The 13452-nt window shown below is 39.3% G+C and overlaps 2 protein-coding genes across 3 annotated transcripts; both read right to left on the bottom strand.

The window, feature by feature from the left end:
• Positions 1–558: 558 nt before the first annotated feature.
• Positions 559–4718, bottom strand: LOC104901451 (uncharacterized). Of its 2 annotated transcripts, none has more exons than XM_010689037.4 (2): positions 4426–4718; positions 559–1040 (listed from the first exon to the last, which is right to left on the bottom strand). In XM_010689037.4, the coding sequence occupies exons 1-2, from the start codon at positions 4544–4546 to the stop codon at positions 775–777; spliced, it is 387 nt and encodes a 128-aa protein (XP_010687339.1). In that variant the 5' UTR covers positions 4547–4718; the 3' UTR covers positions 559–774. The 2 variants fall into 2 exon arrangements, with proteins under 2 accessions (XP_010687339.1, XP_010687338.1); XM_010689036.4 differs by having other exon boundaries at positions 559–1052; positions 4426–4706.
• Positions 4719–8683: 3965 nt separating this feature from the next.
• On the bottom strand, positions 8684–9154 carry LOC109135762 (uncharacterized). The gene is made up of 2 exons (XM_019251315.1): positions 9038–9154; positions 8684–8950 (listed from the first exon to the last, which is right to left on the bottom strand). The coding sequence occupies exons 1-2, from the start codon at positions 9152–9154 to the stop codon at positions 8684–8686; spliced, it is 384 nt and encodes a 127-aa protein (XP_019106860.1).
• Positions 9155–13452: the final 4298 nt, after the last annotated feature.

Below are 13452 nucleotides of genomic sequence, written 5' to 3'. Positions count from 1 at the left end.
CTAGGTTAAAATTTACTAAAGGACGTGACTGCTTTGTTAATTCAATTAATATAATCCCAGACATGTCTGCTCAAGGATCTTGAAATTTATCATCTTGTGAACATAGGATTCTAAAAGATGAAATACGACAATAATCTATCTTTGAAGATCGTTTGGGTTTAGCATCTCAACAGATTCCCTCTCATTATATCAAGTCTTTTTCTACAATACATATAGCCAACCCCACCAAAAATCACCCAAGTTAAGGTTCATTTGGACTGAAACAACATGTTGGTATTTATTTGTAGGATATGTAAGAGGAAGTGAAGCTCACTGTAGTGTTTGTTTGTTTCTCTTTCATGTTTAGTAGTGATAGCATTAAGTTGTAATTCCGGTTTTAAATTAATGCAGTTTTTCGTGATATCAAAAATTTATGTCGAATGCATAAACTCTCTCATGGGCTCGTGAGGATCATCCTTTTACAAAGATCGACAATTATTGAATGCGTTTTACTTGCGGAGTTTGCATTTGGTGTCCAAAACTGTTCTTAACATGCATCCATTATAACAGAGGTTATAATTGTAAAACAAGAGAACATCTATCTTATTTAATTAAAGAGGTAACCATCTGCTAATGCTTACAAAAGTTCCCTTACCTTTGCCCTTAGGTTTGATGAGTACATGAGTAAGATGAGTTCATAGAAACTGCCCATGATTTTTAGCATAACATAATCACATTCACAAGGTAAAATGTTCCTGGTGCTACTGCAAACGTTTACTTTTTGCTAGCAATAAATTAAGGGCGGAGAAATAGCAAGGCAAAGGTGACAAAAGCAAAGGAGGATGTAGTGACTAAACAAGGGTGGAGAAGCCATGGTGCATGGTTTTTATGTGTAACAGGCTGACGCCTTAGATCTGCTCCACCGCCGGCAGCTCCCCTGCCGTGACCCTGTCTCCGATAGAAATGAATTGCGTAATTTTCCCAATCGATATCTGCTTTGTCACATTTAACACTTGTTTTATCTGAAAGCAGTTGTTGTCCATGGCATAGGGACTTCTTATCTGGAATAACACCTGTAGCATGTATTAAAAGAATTACAAACTTTTAAAACATGCAAGTTAAAACAACTTGAGGATTACATTCATCATTTTTGTATCCATTCGTATTTTCTGTGTCCAATTCTTGTTTATCGTTTCCATGCAATATAGGTTTTTCATAACCAATTTAAGTTTTGTAAACTTTTTATAATATCTAAAACTTTTCTCATCTTTTTTTTTTTCAAATATAGGAACTTCTATACTAAAATTTTTCAACGTTTCATAGATTTTTTACAATTTTCTGAACTTTTCTTAATTGTTTTAAACTGTTATAAAAATAAGTGGAAACAAATTGAACAAAGCTAGCTGGCCATATTCATTAAAAAAAGACAAATACAATTACACAATAACAAACACAAAAAGAAACACATAACAAACACAATAACAAATCAAGGATCCTTGAGTCTAATGGTATGGCTTTCTATCTCCCACATGGGAGACCAAGGTTCAAATTTTAGTGGAAGCAAAATTTGAATGTTGTTGGGGGAGAGGGAGAGTTTGGGACTTGTTGGGCCTTTGGATGAGTGGCTCTATGTGAGGATAGCCCATAGAAATTTCATCTTACCATGGGTTCCCAAAAGGGGTAAAAAAAACACACAATAACAATAAAAAGAATACTCCCCCATTATGTATAACGGTAACATTTGTACTTTGACTTTAGTGGTGCAAAATGTTGACCATTAATATCTTTAATTATTAATTCTAAAAAACACACATTTTCTAATTTGTTATTGTATGTAGAGGTATGAACACTCTATGTGATATCGTCACATGGCATATTTCCTTCTTTAGGAACGCTGTTTGATGTATTAATACTAGCCTTATATGCAAGTGATGCGTGCGTTAATTTCAAAACTTGTTATTCTATTCTAGAGGTCATTTGTACTATGGTTATGACACCCAAAATGTGAAAGATTAATAGTTACATGCGAATTTCTATATGTAGATCGTCCGGGGGGGGTTGAAGGGAGGGCCCCAATTGGTAGAAAAACCCCATAATCTTAATTCACTAATGTAAAAAACTAACAAAGGTTGTGAGTGATTTTCAGTATTAAGTTTTTGTAAAAAAAATTTGAAAAAAAGACTAAAAGATAATGATTTTGTTTGACAGAATTAAAGAGTATTAATTAGTGAGTGTTGGGCCTTTAAATGAGTGGCCCTATGCGAGAATAGCCTCGAGAAATTTCATCTTACCATGGGTTCCCAAAAGGGGGTAAAAAAAACACACAATAACAATAAAAAGAATACTCCCCCATTATGTATAACAATAACATTTGCACTTTTACTTTAATGGTGCAAAATCTCGACCATTAATATCTTTAATTATTAATTCTAAAAAACGCACATTTTTTAATATTTTATTGTATGTAGAGGTATGAAGTAAACACTCTATGTGATATCGTCACATGGCACATTTCCTTCTTTAGGAACGTCGTTTGATGTATTAGTACTAGCCTTATATGCAAGTGATGCATGCGTTAATTTCAAAACTTGTTATTCTATTCTATAGGCCATTTGTACTATAGTTGTGACACCCAAAATGTGAAAGATTAATAGTTACATGAATTTATATAGGTAGACCGTCCCCATGGAGGGGAGGGGATTGAAGGGAGGGCCCCAATTGGTAGAAAAACCCCATAATCTTAATTCACTAATGTAAAAAACTAACAAAGGTTGTGATTGATTTTCAATATTAATTTATCTAAAAAAATTTTAAACAAAAAGAATAGACATAACGAGTTGGTTTGACTGAATTAAAGAGTATTAATTAGTGAGTGTTTCAAACTTTTCAGGTAAACGTCATATATATCATCTTCTATTATAAAAGAAAGATTAAGATATTTTGTCTTTTTAATTTTTTGATTGAAATATTTGATGCATCATTTTTAACTATTTTAGAATGACAGGTTGAAATAAGAAAGGGTTGTTAAATTGTTTTCTTTTATAAATTTTTTAATTAATTAGGTTATTTAAGGGTAATTTACTATTTTCAGAGGGGAACACCATCTTCCTCCCTCTTCCCTTTTATAATAGAGATAGATTTGATTTTTATGTTTGTCAATGTAAAACTTTGACTAATACTTGCTCACTTTCTCAATAAATAAAACATAAGAGAAAGTGGGAGAAATCAAGAAATCTAAAAGAAAAAGTTGGAACTATTTTTTTTTTTTTTTTTGACAAGAAAGTTGGAACTAGAACAAAGCAAGGCAACTAAAAATACGAATCAAAAAAGTAGTGATAGTCATCTAGTCTACTATTTTAATTTTATAGTGGCATATATGCAATAAAAATGACCAAGTAAGGATTGACCTAGTAAAAAAGATTTGGCCTCATGACTTCAAGGTCATGGGATCAAATTTCATTAGTGGCTTTTTGGGGTGAGGTTTTCCTTACTACCCCTTCCTTCAAGAAGTTTGTCATGTGACTAGTTACCAGTTTAGTAGGGTTTTTCACCTTACCAACTTAAAAAAAAATGCAATAAAATGAATTTTTTAGTCATTTCAAGCTTGGTGTCTCGTACTATGATATTTACACTCGCCTTCCTTGCACGTGATACGTGCATCGATTGTTTGGGTCTGTTTTTAGTAAATTTTCATTTAATATAATTATTGTTGTACAAACCAATGCAATTTATAAAGTGTTTAGAATTTATGATGAACATTTAGATGTAAAGTATTATATTCAAACTAAATTTGTAATTTTTTTTATTTAGTAACCATTTTTCTCATTATGTCAAGTTACTTTGTTAATGCTTAATTTAGTTTATTATTCTTGACCCTATCTTTAATTAAGAAATGATATAATTGTAGAAAATCAGAATATTTAATTATAGACTTTTTTTTTAGGAAAATTCAATTATATACTTAGTTAGGGATAAAAAATACTTTTAACATAGAGACAGTATAACTCTCTCTTGACTTATATAATAGAGAAATATATACTAAAGTGCATTTCTACCTATTAAAAACGATGGAAATATATCTACATAAATACCAACTAACAAAATCGCACATGACTAACGGACTACTACCGTATGTTTGACTGAAAATACATAGACATCCATATGTATAAGGATCCATTGAGTGATTCGACATCTCTAAACTTAGTTATTGAAATTTTCACTTCAAATAATTATGTGTTAGGTGCATTCATTTTAAATAATGAAGAGCTGGAAATCCAAGCAAAACATCGATATTATGTCAAATGACTAATGATACAAAAAAAGATGGTTCTTGTTTAACTTTTTTATCTTTGAAGAGTGTAAAGAAAAGAACATATTAAATCTAAAAAGCATAATAATATATGCAATCCATTGAAATAGTCAAGGTTTTAAAAGGAAGAACATTACCTTTAAAAAGAACATCATGGTTGCTGGAGATAGACGAGGATTGTGATATCAAGCTTGAGAACACTAGAAAGGAACTGATGATGAACTGAGAAATAATTCTCATGCCGATTTTGTTCTTCATCTTTATTTGTTAATTTAGTGTATGATATGGAATTATGGATGAATATCTATGGGTTTTATTTCGATGCTTTGATGCTCCACTAAATAATATATTCACTGATTGATTTTATTTCTGAATAGACAAAACGACCTTTCACGTGGCTGCTACAGTTGCTAATCTATTCCCTTTGCTTTCATCTGTTTGTTTCCCTTTGACAGATTGCTAGTTGAAGACATAAATATAATTAACTTTATATTCTATTCGTTATTCTAAGTTTTACTTTCTGTTTAAATCTGTTTCTTCTGGTATGAAGTCAAGGAATATGTTCTCACACATCTTAGCAATTACTAAGTATAGATAGAAATCAAATTATGTAAATGATAAAGTTAATTATTTTAGTAGTCGATTTGCTTGCTAGACAATAGATATGATTAGTTGGATAATATTGATTGGGCCTACAATTAAAATACATGAATCTTACAAGGTCAAACATTGTAGCACGTGTTGGACAAAAACAACACAAGGGTCAATAGAGGGCTTGAGTTAGCCTGCCATAAATGGGAGTATGAGGAGAATTGGTTCATATATATATTATATACATGATATAATATTAGGATTTAGGCATCACTTAATTAAACGGTTTCTTTTCACAAAAGAGAGAGCTAGTGAAATCCTAATATATTCCCCCTAATCGGCGCCTATACCACCTAAAAGCAAGAGAAATCTTCTCTTTCGTTCTAGTAGACGTTTGTGTTCAGATCGTGCTCGTGGATTGACTAGAGGAGCAACACTTGTGGCTCTCAGATCTTAGAATCTTGCATACAATATCGAAATCATACTATAAAAAGATTGTATATATAAACCTTATTGAATGATTCATATATATCAATATCAAGGAGGGGTCCAAGTCAATCAAGCAAAAATTGAGACACGAGGGTCCCGAAAGAAACTCTGCAGTAGCTGTGAAAGTTAAAAAATTGCTCGAAGAAGGGTTCATAGAAGAGTGTCAGTCTCAGAATGATTGGCTAACGTTGTGTTGGTTAAAAAATCGAGCGGAGCATGGAGAATGTGCGTGGATTTCACGGACTTTAACAAGGTCAGCTTAAAAGATAACCACCACTACCCAAAATTGACAGGCTAGTCGATTCAACGGCGGGGCATGCTCTCTTAAGCTTCATGGACACAAATGCGGGGTACCACCAGATCCCAATGGCCGAACACGAGCAAGTCTACACCGTCTTTGTTACAAGCCAAGGGGTGTATTACTACAAAATGATGCAATTCGGACTCAAAAACGTAGGGGCTACGTATCAACGAACAGTGAACAAAATCTTCAACGACCAGCTTGGTCGAAACATTTAAGTGTATGCTGACGATATGATCATCAAAAGAAAAGCCCATGTGATCACCCCTCAAATTTAAGAGAGACCCTCGGAACACTGAGGTGGCCGCATTATATTGAATCCTAAGAAATGTGTCTTCAGAGTAGGGGGGGAATGCCTCAGTATCCAGGTAGATGAAAGGGGGATCGAGGCAAATCTCGATAACATCAAGGCTGTGATGGAGATGAAATCTCCCAGGAACGTAAGAGAGGTACAATGCCTAACCGGCTGTCTAGGTGCCCGCGGACGCTTGCTCTCCCATTCAGTAGATAAGAGCCTTTACTTCTTCAAGGCATTAAAAAGAAAAGAGTTCACTTGAGATGACGAGGCCGAACAAGCCTTCACATCCTTGAAAACACATCTATCTACCCTTCCCAAATTGATATCCCCTTTGCCATGGAAAACCTTGTCCATTTACTTGGTTGTTTCAGAATATGCGCTCAACGCTGTTTTGGTAGCCGAGAGAGAAGAAAAGCAACACCAGTCTACTTTATTAACTATGCTTTCCGAGGAGCGGAAGATAAGTACACGAGGTAGAGAATAGCCACTCAGGAAGTTGATTGAGAACAGGAACCACTCTAGTCGAATGACTAATTGGGCGAATCAACTTGCAGATTTTGGGTCAGAATATGAACCAAGGAGGGTAATCAAAGCCATCGTTAGGGAAAAAGATGGAGTATGCCATCAAATTTTAATTCTTGAAATCTAACAACGAAGTCGAGTATGAAGCTCTCATCCTCGACTTCAGCTATGCATCTTAGCCAGAGCCACGACAGTCAAAACTGAATCCGACTCACAATCATAGTGGGTTAGATATCAGGCGAATACGAAGCCAAGGAAGACAACAGGAGAATGTACTTAGCCAAAATCCAAGAATTCATCAAAAAGCTATCCCAATTCAACATCACCCACATATCGAGGTCAGAAAATCAATAAGCAGATGCTTTGGCTCGGATGTCCAGTTCAGCAGAGGGATAAGCCCCTCGAACCATTACGTGGGAAGTACTACGTCAACACCAAAGAGCAACTGGTATTGAATCGAACATCTACCTGGACGGAAATACTTGAAAGACGAGATACTGCTCGAGGACCACAAGGAGGACGAGCGAGTCAAGAATAAATCCAGATGGTTCCTCTGGCATGAGGATCAGCTTTACAAGAAGTCTTTCACCCACCCTCTTCTCAAGTGTGTGACCCCTGAAGAAGGGGATTACAGCCTTAGGGAAATCAACCAAGGAGCCTGTGGGAGCCACCAAGGGGGAGGGAGCATAGCGGGAAAAGCTCTAACAGCAGGTTACTACTGGCCCACTCTGAAGTCGGATACCCAAGAGCTGGTCAAGATGTGTCAATTATGCTAGATCCATTCGGACATTCCCAGAGCACTAGCCACTCCTTTGACAACCATCCTGGCACTTTTGCCATTCGACAAATGGGATCTTCCGGCCAACGCAAGTTCTTAATGGTGGTGATTGACAACTTTACCAAGTGGACAGAGGATGAGCCACTCTCGTCAATAACAGATAAACAGGTTCAAGCGCTCATTTGGAGGAACATCATCACCAGGTTCGGGGTACCAAGGACACTGGTCTTCGACAATGGGAGACATCTCAATAGTGGCCCTACTCGAGAATTCTATGCACGGATTGGAATACAAACCAAGTGATCTGTCGTGTCTAGACTATAGACAAAGGAACAAGTCGAGTCAACCAATAAGATAGTCCTCAAAGGAATCAAAAAACCCTTGGAGGATGCCAAAGGAGCATAGGTTGATGACCTACCTGGGGTCCTCTAGTTGGCTCGGACCACCTTAAAGGAAGCAACAAGACATTCTCCATTCAGCCTAGTATAAGGAAGTGATGTGATACTCCTAGTGGAGGTCGGCATCCTATCACCCCGAATGACCTTCTACGAGTTTGAAAGGAGTGAAGAAGAAAAACCTATCAACTTGGATCTACTGCCAGAAACCAAGGGCAATACATTATTGGGGTCCATTTAATCCAAACAACGAGTAACTCGACAATTCAATCGACGTGTCAAGGCCAAACCAATCCGACTCGGTAACTAGGTAGACCAAAAAGTGGAAGCAACAAGACTGTCACATCTGAAGGGAAAGTTGGGACCAAACTGGGACGACCCCTACAAGGTAACAGAGGTGATCGAACTGCGCACATTTGATAGGAATCCCTGTAAGGCGTTCCTTTAGCCTGGAATGCAGACAATCTCAAAAGGTTCTACGTATAATGTGTATGTTGATTGTAATAGGGGCATATGTAATAGCCGAAAGGCAGATTGTAGCTAGTCTACACATTTTGTAACGAATCAGACTAGCAGACTTTACCAATTGAAAGAGTTCGACATTTTTGTGTAAGCAAAGAGACTTAACCAGTCAAAGATTCTCAAACTTGAATTATTGACTTAACCATTCAAATAATTATATTAGCCAATCAGAATTTAAAGGCTTAACAAATAAACGTTTAATGAATTGACCAGTAATTCAAACAAATGTTTACAACTTAGCCAGTTGGTTGGAAAAGGCAAGTCAATCGACCAAAGAAAAGCAGTTAAATGACATTGCAAATAACAAACACAAGGTAAAAATAGAGAAACAAATATTTCATTAATCGGATCGGACACATTAGAAAAGCAAGGAGTCAAAGAAACTAAGTACAAAATTAGCAAGCCTAAGAGATAGGGAGAGGGGGGAGGTCGGACACAGTGGTGGCATCCGCATCAAACTGTCACTGATCAACTCTTAACCCTGAGCCCGATCAGTGACCTAAGCCGCTTCAACCCCCTCATCATCGTCATCCTCATCATTGTCATCCTCATTATCATCATCATCATCGTCGTCGTCGTCATCGTCATCCAATTCACCCTCCTCTAGAGCAATCTGAGCCCGGATCTCCTTCGCCTCGGCCTCATACATTTCCTTGTACTTATACCAGACATCATTCCATTCTTGAGAAGGGCAAGTCGCAGCCAACGCCTCCTTCAGCCGCTCCAGGGCTTCATCCTCACCCGTCTTGTGGGACTTGTGACCTACCTCAGCGTTATAATCGTCACAAGCCTAGGTGGTCTGCCATTCGGTGAACCATTGCTCCTCGGACTGCTTGGCCCTCTCCTCGGTTGCCGCTATATTCCCCTCGGCAGCCTTCAGCTTGAAGCGGACGTCGGTTAAGTCCTGATCCGCCTTAGCCAATTTGGCTTCAGCATCACCCTTAACAATAAGGGCCCCGTCCCGTGCCATGATGAGGTCCGCCTAGGTCTTCTTTCACTGATCCTGCTCGGCCTGTATGTTCTCCTAGTCTGTCTTGATGACCCTCATAGCATCATTAAGCTTCAACTCAGTAATCCTCCTCTTGTTCTTGGCCTTGTTCAGCTCGTCGAAGTGTTTTCTCGACTTCTCTCTCAGGTCCTCAACCTCAACCTCAACGAACAAGGCCTGCCGGTTTTCCGCGACATTGGTCATCCGGATCGAGAACTGTCAAAGCAAAATGTTGATTAGAACAAAAAAATGAGCTAACTTAAGCAGAGTCGGGCAATAAACTTACATCAAGCCATGAGAGATAATTCTCATTCGTCTCATTCTTCGCGAGAGTCTTGGTTGATGTGCTCCCGGTCAGTGTCGGTGCAAATGATTCTCATGGCCTCGTTGAGCCTCTTGTTTTATTCCGAGCGCTTCAGCTCAGTAAATGAAACGGGACCACCTTGGCAGTCTGATCCTCGACTGGTCTCTAAGGGGGAGGAGACCGAGGGGTTTATTCTTGGCTTCCCGAGGTGAGAAGTAAAAAGAATGAAGGGAAAGGTCAACATCCTCAGCTCTAGAATCGACTCGAGGGCTATTAACATCTATCCAAGGCGTCGTCTTAGCCTTCATGGACAATCTTTTTCAGTCTGGCCTTAGCCAAAGGCTTCTCAGTTTGGGCCACCTTGTCCGCAGAGCACTCCTTGCGCTTCTTCGGCTTTGCTTTATCCTAAATTCCAACAAAGTTAGTCAAATTCATCAAAGTCAATAAGCCAAAACACAGTGAAGAAAGACGGGTCGACAAAACTTACTTTAGGGGCAACGGGCTTCTTCATGGTTTATGCCCCCCAACCGAAGTCCCATCTCCATGGCCTTGTAGTATGCGAAGCAATAACCGAGAGATGGAGTCAAAATGGTATCCGGTCGGACCAAATGATATGGGCCCCTTATCTGAAATCTGGCTGCTTGGCTTCGAGGATCATCCATCAGCGCCTTAATCAAGTAACTTCAGATCTAGATCAGGGTGTTCCATTCTGCCTGAAGTTGACGTCTCTCCTTTCTGCCCCGGCATGGCTATCCTGACTACACCATCAGACAAGTATCGGTCTAAGAAACTCCTCGAAGAGGGATAGGGTAGGGACACCTCCTGGGATAGGGAATGATGCCCTCGGCATCCTCTTCCACTTGTAATGGAGAACTCGGGAGAGAGACCGCATCGAGTATAGCCGGGGGGTCGGGGTAACTTATTAAAGTTGACACCAACGTTATTCCCATCCCCCTCACCTCCTCGGATAAGTTTTAAGGAGGCGAAGTGGGGGGGGAGGGGTCACCGACTCAGACGAACTTCCCATTATTTATAAACAAGGGGATTGACCAAGGTTTATTGAAAGAAAAAGAGAAACTTAAAGAAAGATCAAGAGCGTACCTGGTCGGATGAAGAAACGGGAAAAAACAGAGCTGGATAGTTGAGAGAGAAAAATGAAGAATTTTTTAGAGAGAAAGTTTGGAAAATGAACAAATGATCCATAATTTCTCTCCTCCCCCACATATACAGACACACCTCGGGAGATGCGCAACGCAAACGTCCCCGTGTCACTTAATGGGTCGTTTTCGACGGCCCGAATGGACCAACTCAACCCAAAGGTCTTGGTCCAGAGAAGATGAAACGTCGAAAAATTCTCAGCACCTCTCCGTCAGTTGAATCTAAGATTGTCATGTGGCATCCACGGTCGGATGCATCTTCTCGGACAAAATAACTGTCAGCTCTTCATATGACAAATAAATGTCAATCAACACCCACTTGGACAACTTGGGTAAGATTGTCGTGTGGCATCCACGATCGGATGCATCCGCTCGGACAGAATAATTGTTACCTCTTCATGTGACAAATACATACCAATCAACACCCACTCGGACAGCTTAAGGTTCATTAGCCCCTCGTCCGAGTGGCGTCTACCCTACTCGGCTCATAGGGGACCCTGTCTCCTTGCCCGAGTTACTTTTGTACTTAGTCAAATACCATTGAGTACCGATTGGCACCCACTCGAATAGCTTGGGGCTCATTAGTCACTCACCCGAGTGGCGTCCACCCTACTCCGCTCATAGGGGATCCTTTCCCGTTCCCCGAGTCACTTTTGTACCTAGTCAAATACGGCTAAGTATCGATTGACACCCACTCGGATGGCTTGGTGCTCATTAGCCCCTCACCCGAGTGGCCTCCACCCTACTCGGCTCATAGGGGACCCTCTTATAGGAATATAGGATTTCTAAATGACGGAAAAATATAAACTATTTTATGATCACTTAGAACAAATGCAAAGGATCGATATTCACACTGACATGTATTAAATCAATAGAATTGATGACCTACCATTAAGTATCGATCAATAGAACTATCGTGGTTTATATTGATATTGAAGCTTCGTCTCTAATAAGATCCAAGCATTTTATTGATTGTCCATGTAGTGAAAAACTAGATGGAATGCTAGTTCATATTGAGAACACTCTTCTCACTTTATTTGTGTTTATGAAGAACAAAATAAGAACAACTTCTTTTCTTGTCTCTTCTCTTCTCTCTCTTTGGCCGGTTTTTCCCAAGGTTGCAAGTGAGAGATTTCTTCTCATTTCTCTCCTCTAATTGCCGGCCAAGAGGGCTCATATTAGCCTACAAAATGACCTCATAATCTTGCCCATAGTAGAAGATATATTAAATATCTAATATACTTAATTGATCATTACCATTTTGGAAATAAAGTAAGTGACAATTACCCTTTGATTATCACCTAAAATGCCGCCCATATAGCTTGTACAACTACAAGTTATGGTCGGTTCAATTCACAAATAATTCTAATTGTCACTAACTTATGTGACCCAATAAGATCAGCTCATCAATTTACCAGTAATCTATACAAATATACTAAAAGGCGTGCATAAACAAGAAACTGTGTCACGTGGCGCTTTCCCTAGGGAGTTTTAGTTCATGTAATCCATGTACAATAAAAAAATTTAAAAATTGTGTAGTATAAGGTTTGATCCCAAGACCTCAAGTATATATACTAAAGTCTTAACCACAAGACTAAGTTGTATTTAGTGTTATTATCATAAAGTATTATATTAATAAATGAAATAGCCCGGGCCGAATAACTAGTTAGATTATTTAATCTCTAGCAAGACATTATAATCACATAAATTAAACTGATTAATTTCTAATAAATAAGTTGGACACTGTTAGGACATTTTCAACACCTCTCCCCTTGTCCGAGGCACTTTTGCACTTTGTCATATATGGCTGAGTACCGATTGACACCCACTCGGACATCTTGGGGCTCATTAGCCCCTCACCCGAGTGACGTCCACCCTACTCGGTTCATAGGGGACCATCTCCCCTTGACCGAGTCAGTTTTGCACTTAGTCAAATACGACTGAGTGTCGATTGGCGCCCACTTAGACGGCCTTGGGCTCATTAGCTCCTTGTCCGAGTGACGTCCACCCTACTTGGCTCATAGGGGACTCTCACTCCTTGCCCGAGTCACTTTTGTACTCGTCAAATATGACTAAGTATCAATTGACACTCACTCGGACAACTTGGGGCTCATTAGCCCCTCATCCGAGTGGCGTCCACCCCACTCGGCTTATAGGGAACCTTTTCCCATACCCGAGTCACTTTTTTATTTAGTCAAATATGACTAAGTACCAATTGATACCTACTCGGACCATTTGGGGCTCATTAGCCTCTCTTCTGGGTGGTAGATCTGGTCGGCGCTGAGCCATATTTCGAAAGATCATGCTCTTCCGTTGGATCTCCAGGAAGGGAAAGCTATTACTCCGCCACAGATGGGCATCCCCCAGTGGGACCTCAATAATCCCCCATCCCTGACGTGGGGCTAATTGTTTGGGCACAATATATGGTCCATCCAATATCTATGCCATGTCATCAGGAATTACCAGATATGTGAACAGTGTGTCCCACCTGATAGTTGACCTAGCTCCAGGTCATCTATGGATCCACAGATTGGACAGGAAAGGCCAATTGTCGGAAAAGGCAACACAACCATTAATCCCCATAAAGTCCATCCCATCAACGATACCTTTATGGGAATTCGCAATGCTATAAATATCAAATGTCTCATCAATGAACATGATTGAATTCTCAGCTAACAAACTAGTACATCTGTCTCGACTTTCTCTCTCAACCTCAACTGACTTGAGCGTTGGAGGGACGATCCTGAAATAATCCCGGATAGTCTAACCTTATTTTGCAAGTTTCAACATATAGACGATTAACTCAAACAAACGCTCTT

The sequence above is a fragment of the Beta vulgaris genome, chromosome 8, assembly GCF_026745355.1.
Source record: "Beta vulgaris subsp. vulgaris cultivar EL10 chromosome 8, EL10.2, whole genome shotgun sequence".
Taxonomy (NCBI): Eukaryota; Viridiplantae; Streptophyta; class Magnoliopsida; order Caryophyllales; family Amaranthaceae; genus Beta; species Beta vulgaris.
The sequence above is the reverse complement of the archived record's forward strand: the minus strand, read 5'-3'. Positions and strand labels throughout refer to the sequence as shown.

Bases quoted from the DNA above. Each gene is read 5' to 3' on its own strand.
- LOC109135762 (XM_019251315.1), bottom strand. From the start codon at position 9,154: ATGGCACGGGACGGGGCCCTTATTGTTAAGGGTGATGCTGAAGCCAAA. The intron at 8,951-9,037 runs GCAACCGAGGAG...TATAACGCTGAG, and splicing joins CTGCCGAGGGGAATATAGCG to GTAGGTCACAAGTCCCACAA.
- LOC104901451 (XM_010689036.4), bottom strand. From the start codon at position 4,546: ATGAAGAACAAAATCGGCATGAGAATTATTTCTCAGTTCATCATCAGT. The intron at 1,053-4,425 runs GTAATGTTCTTC...TACATGCTACAG, and splicing joins CCATGATGTTCTTTTTAAAG to GTGTTATTCCAGATAAGAAG.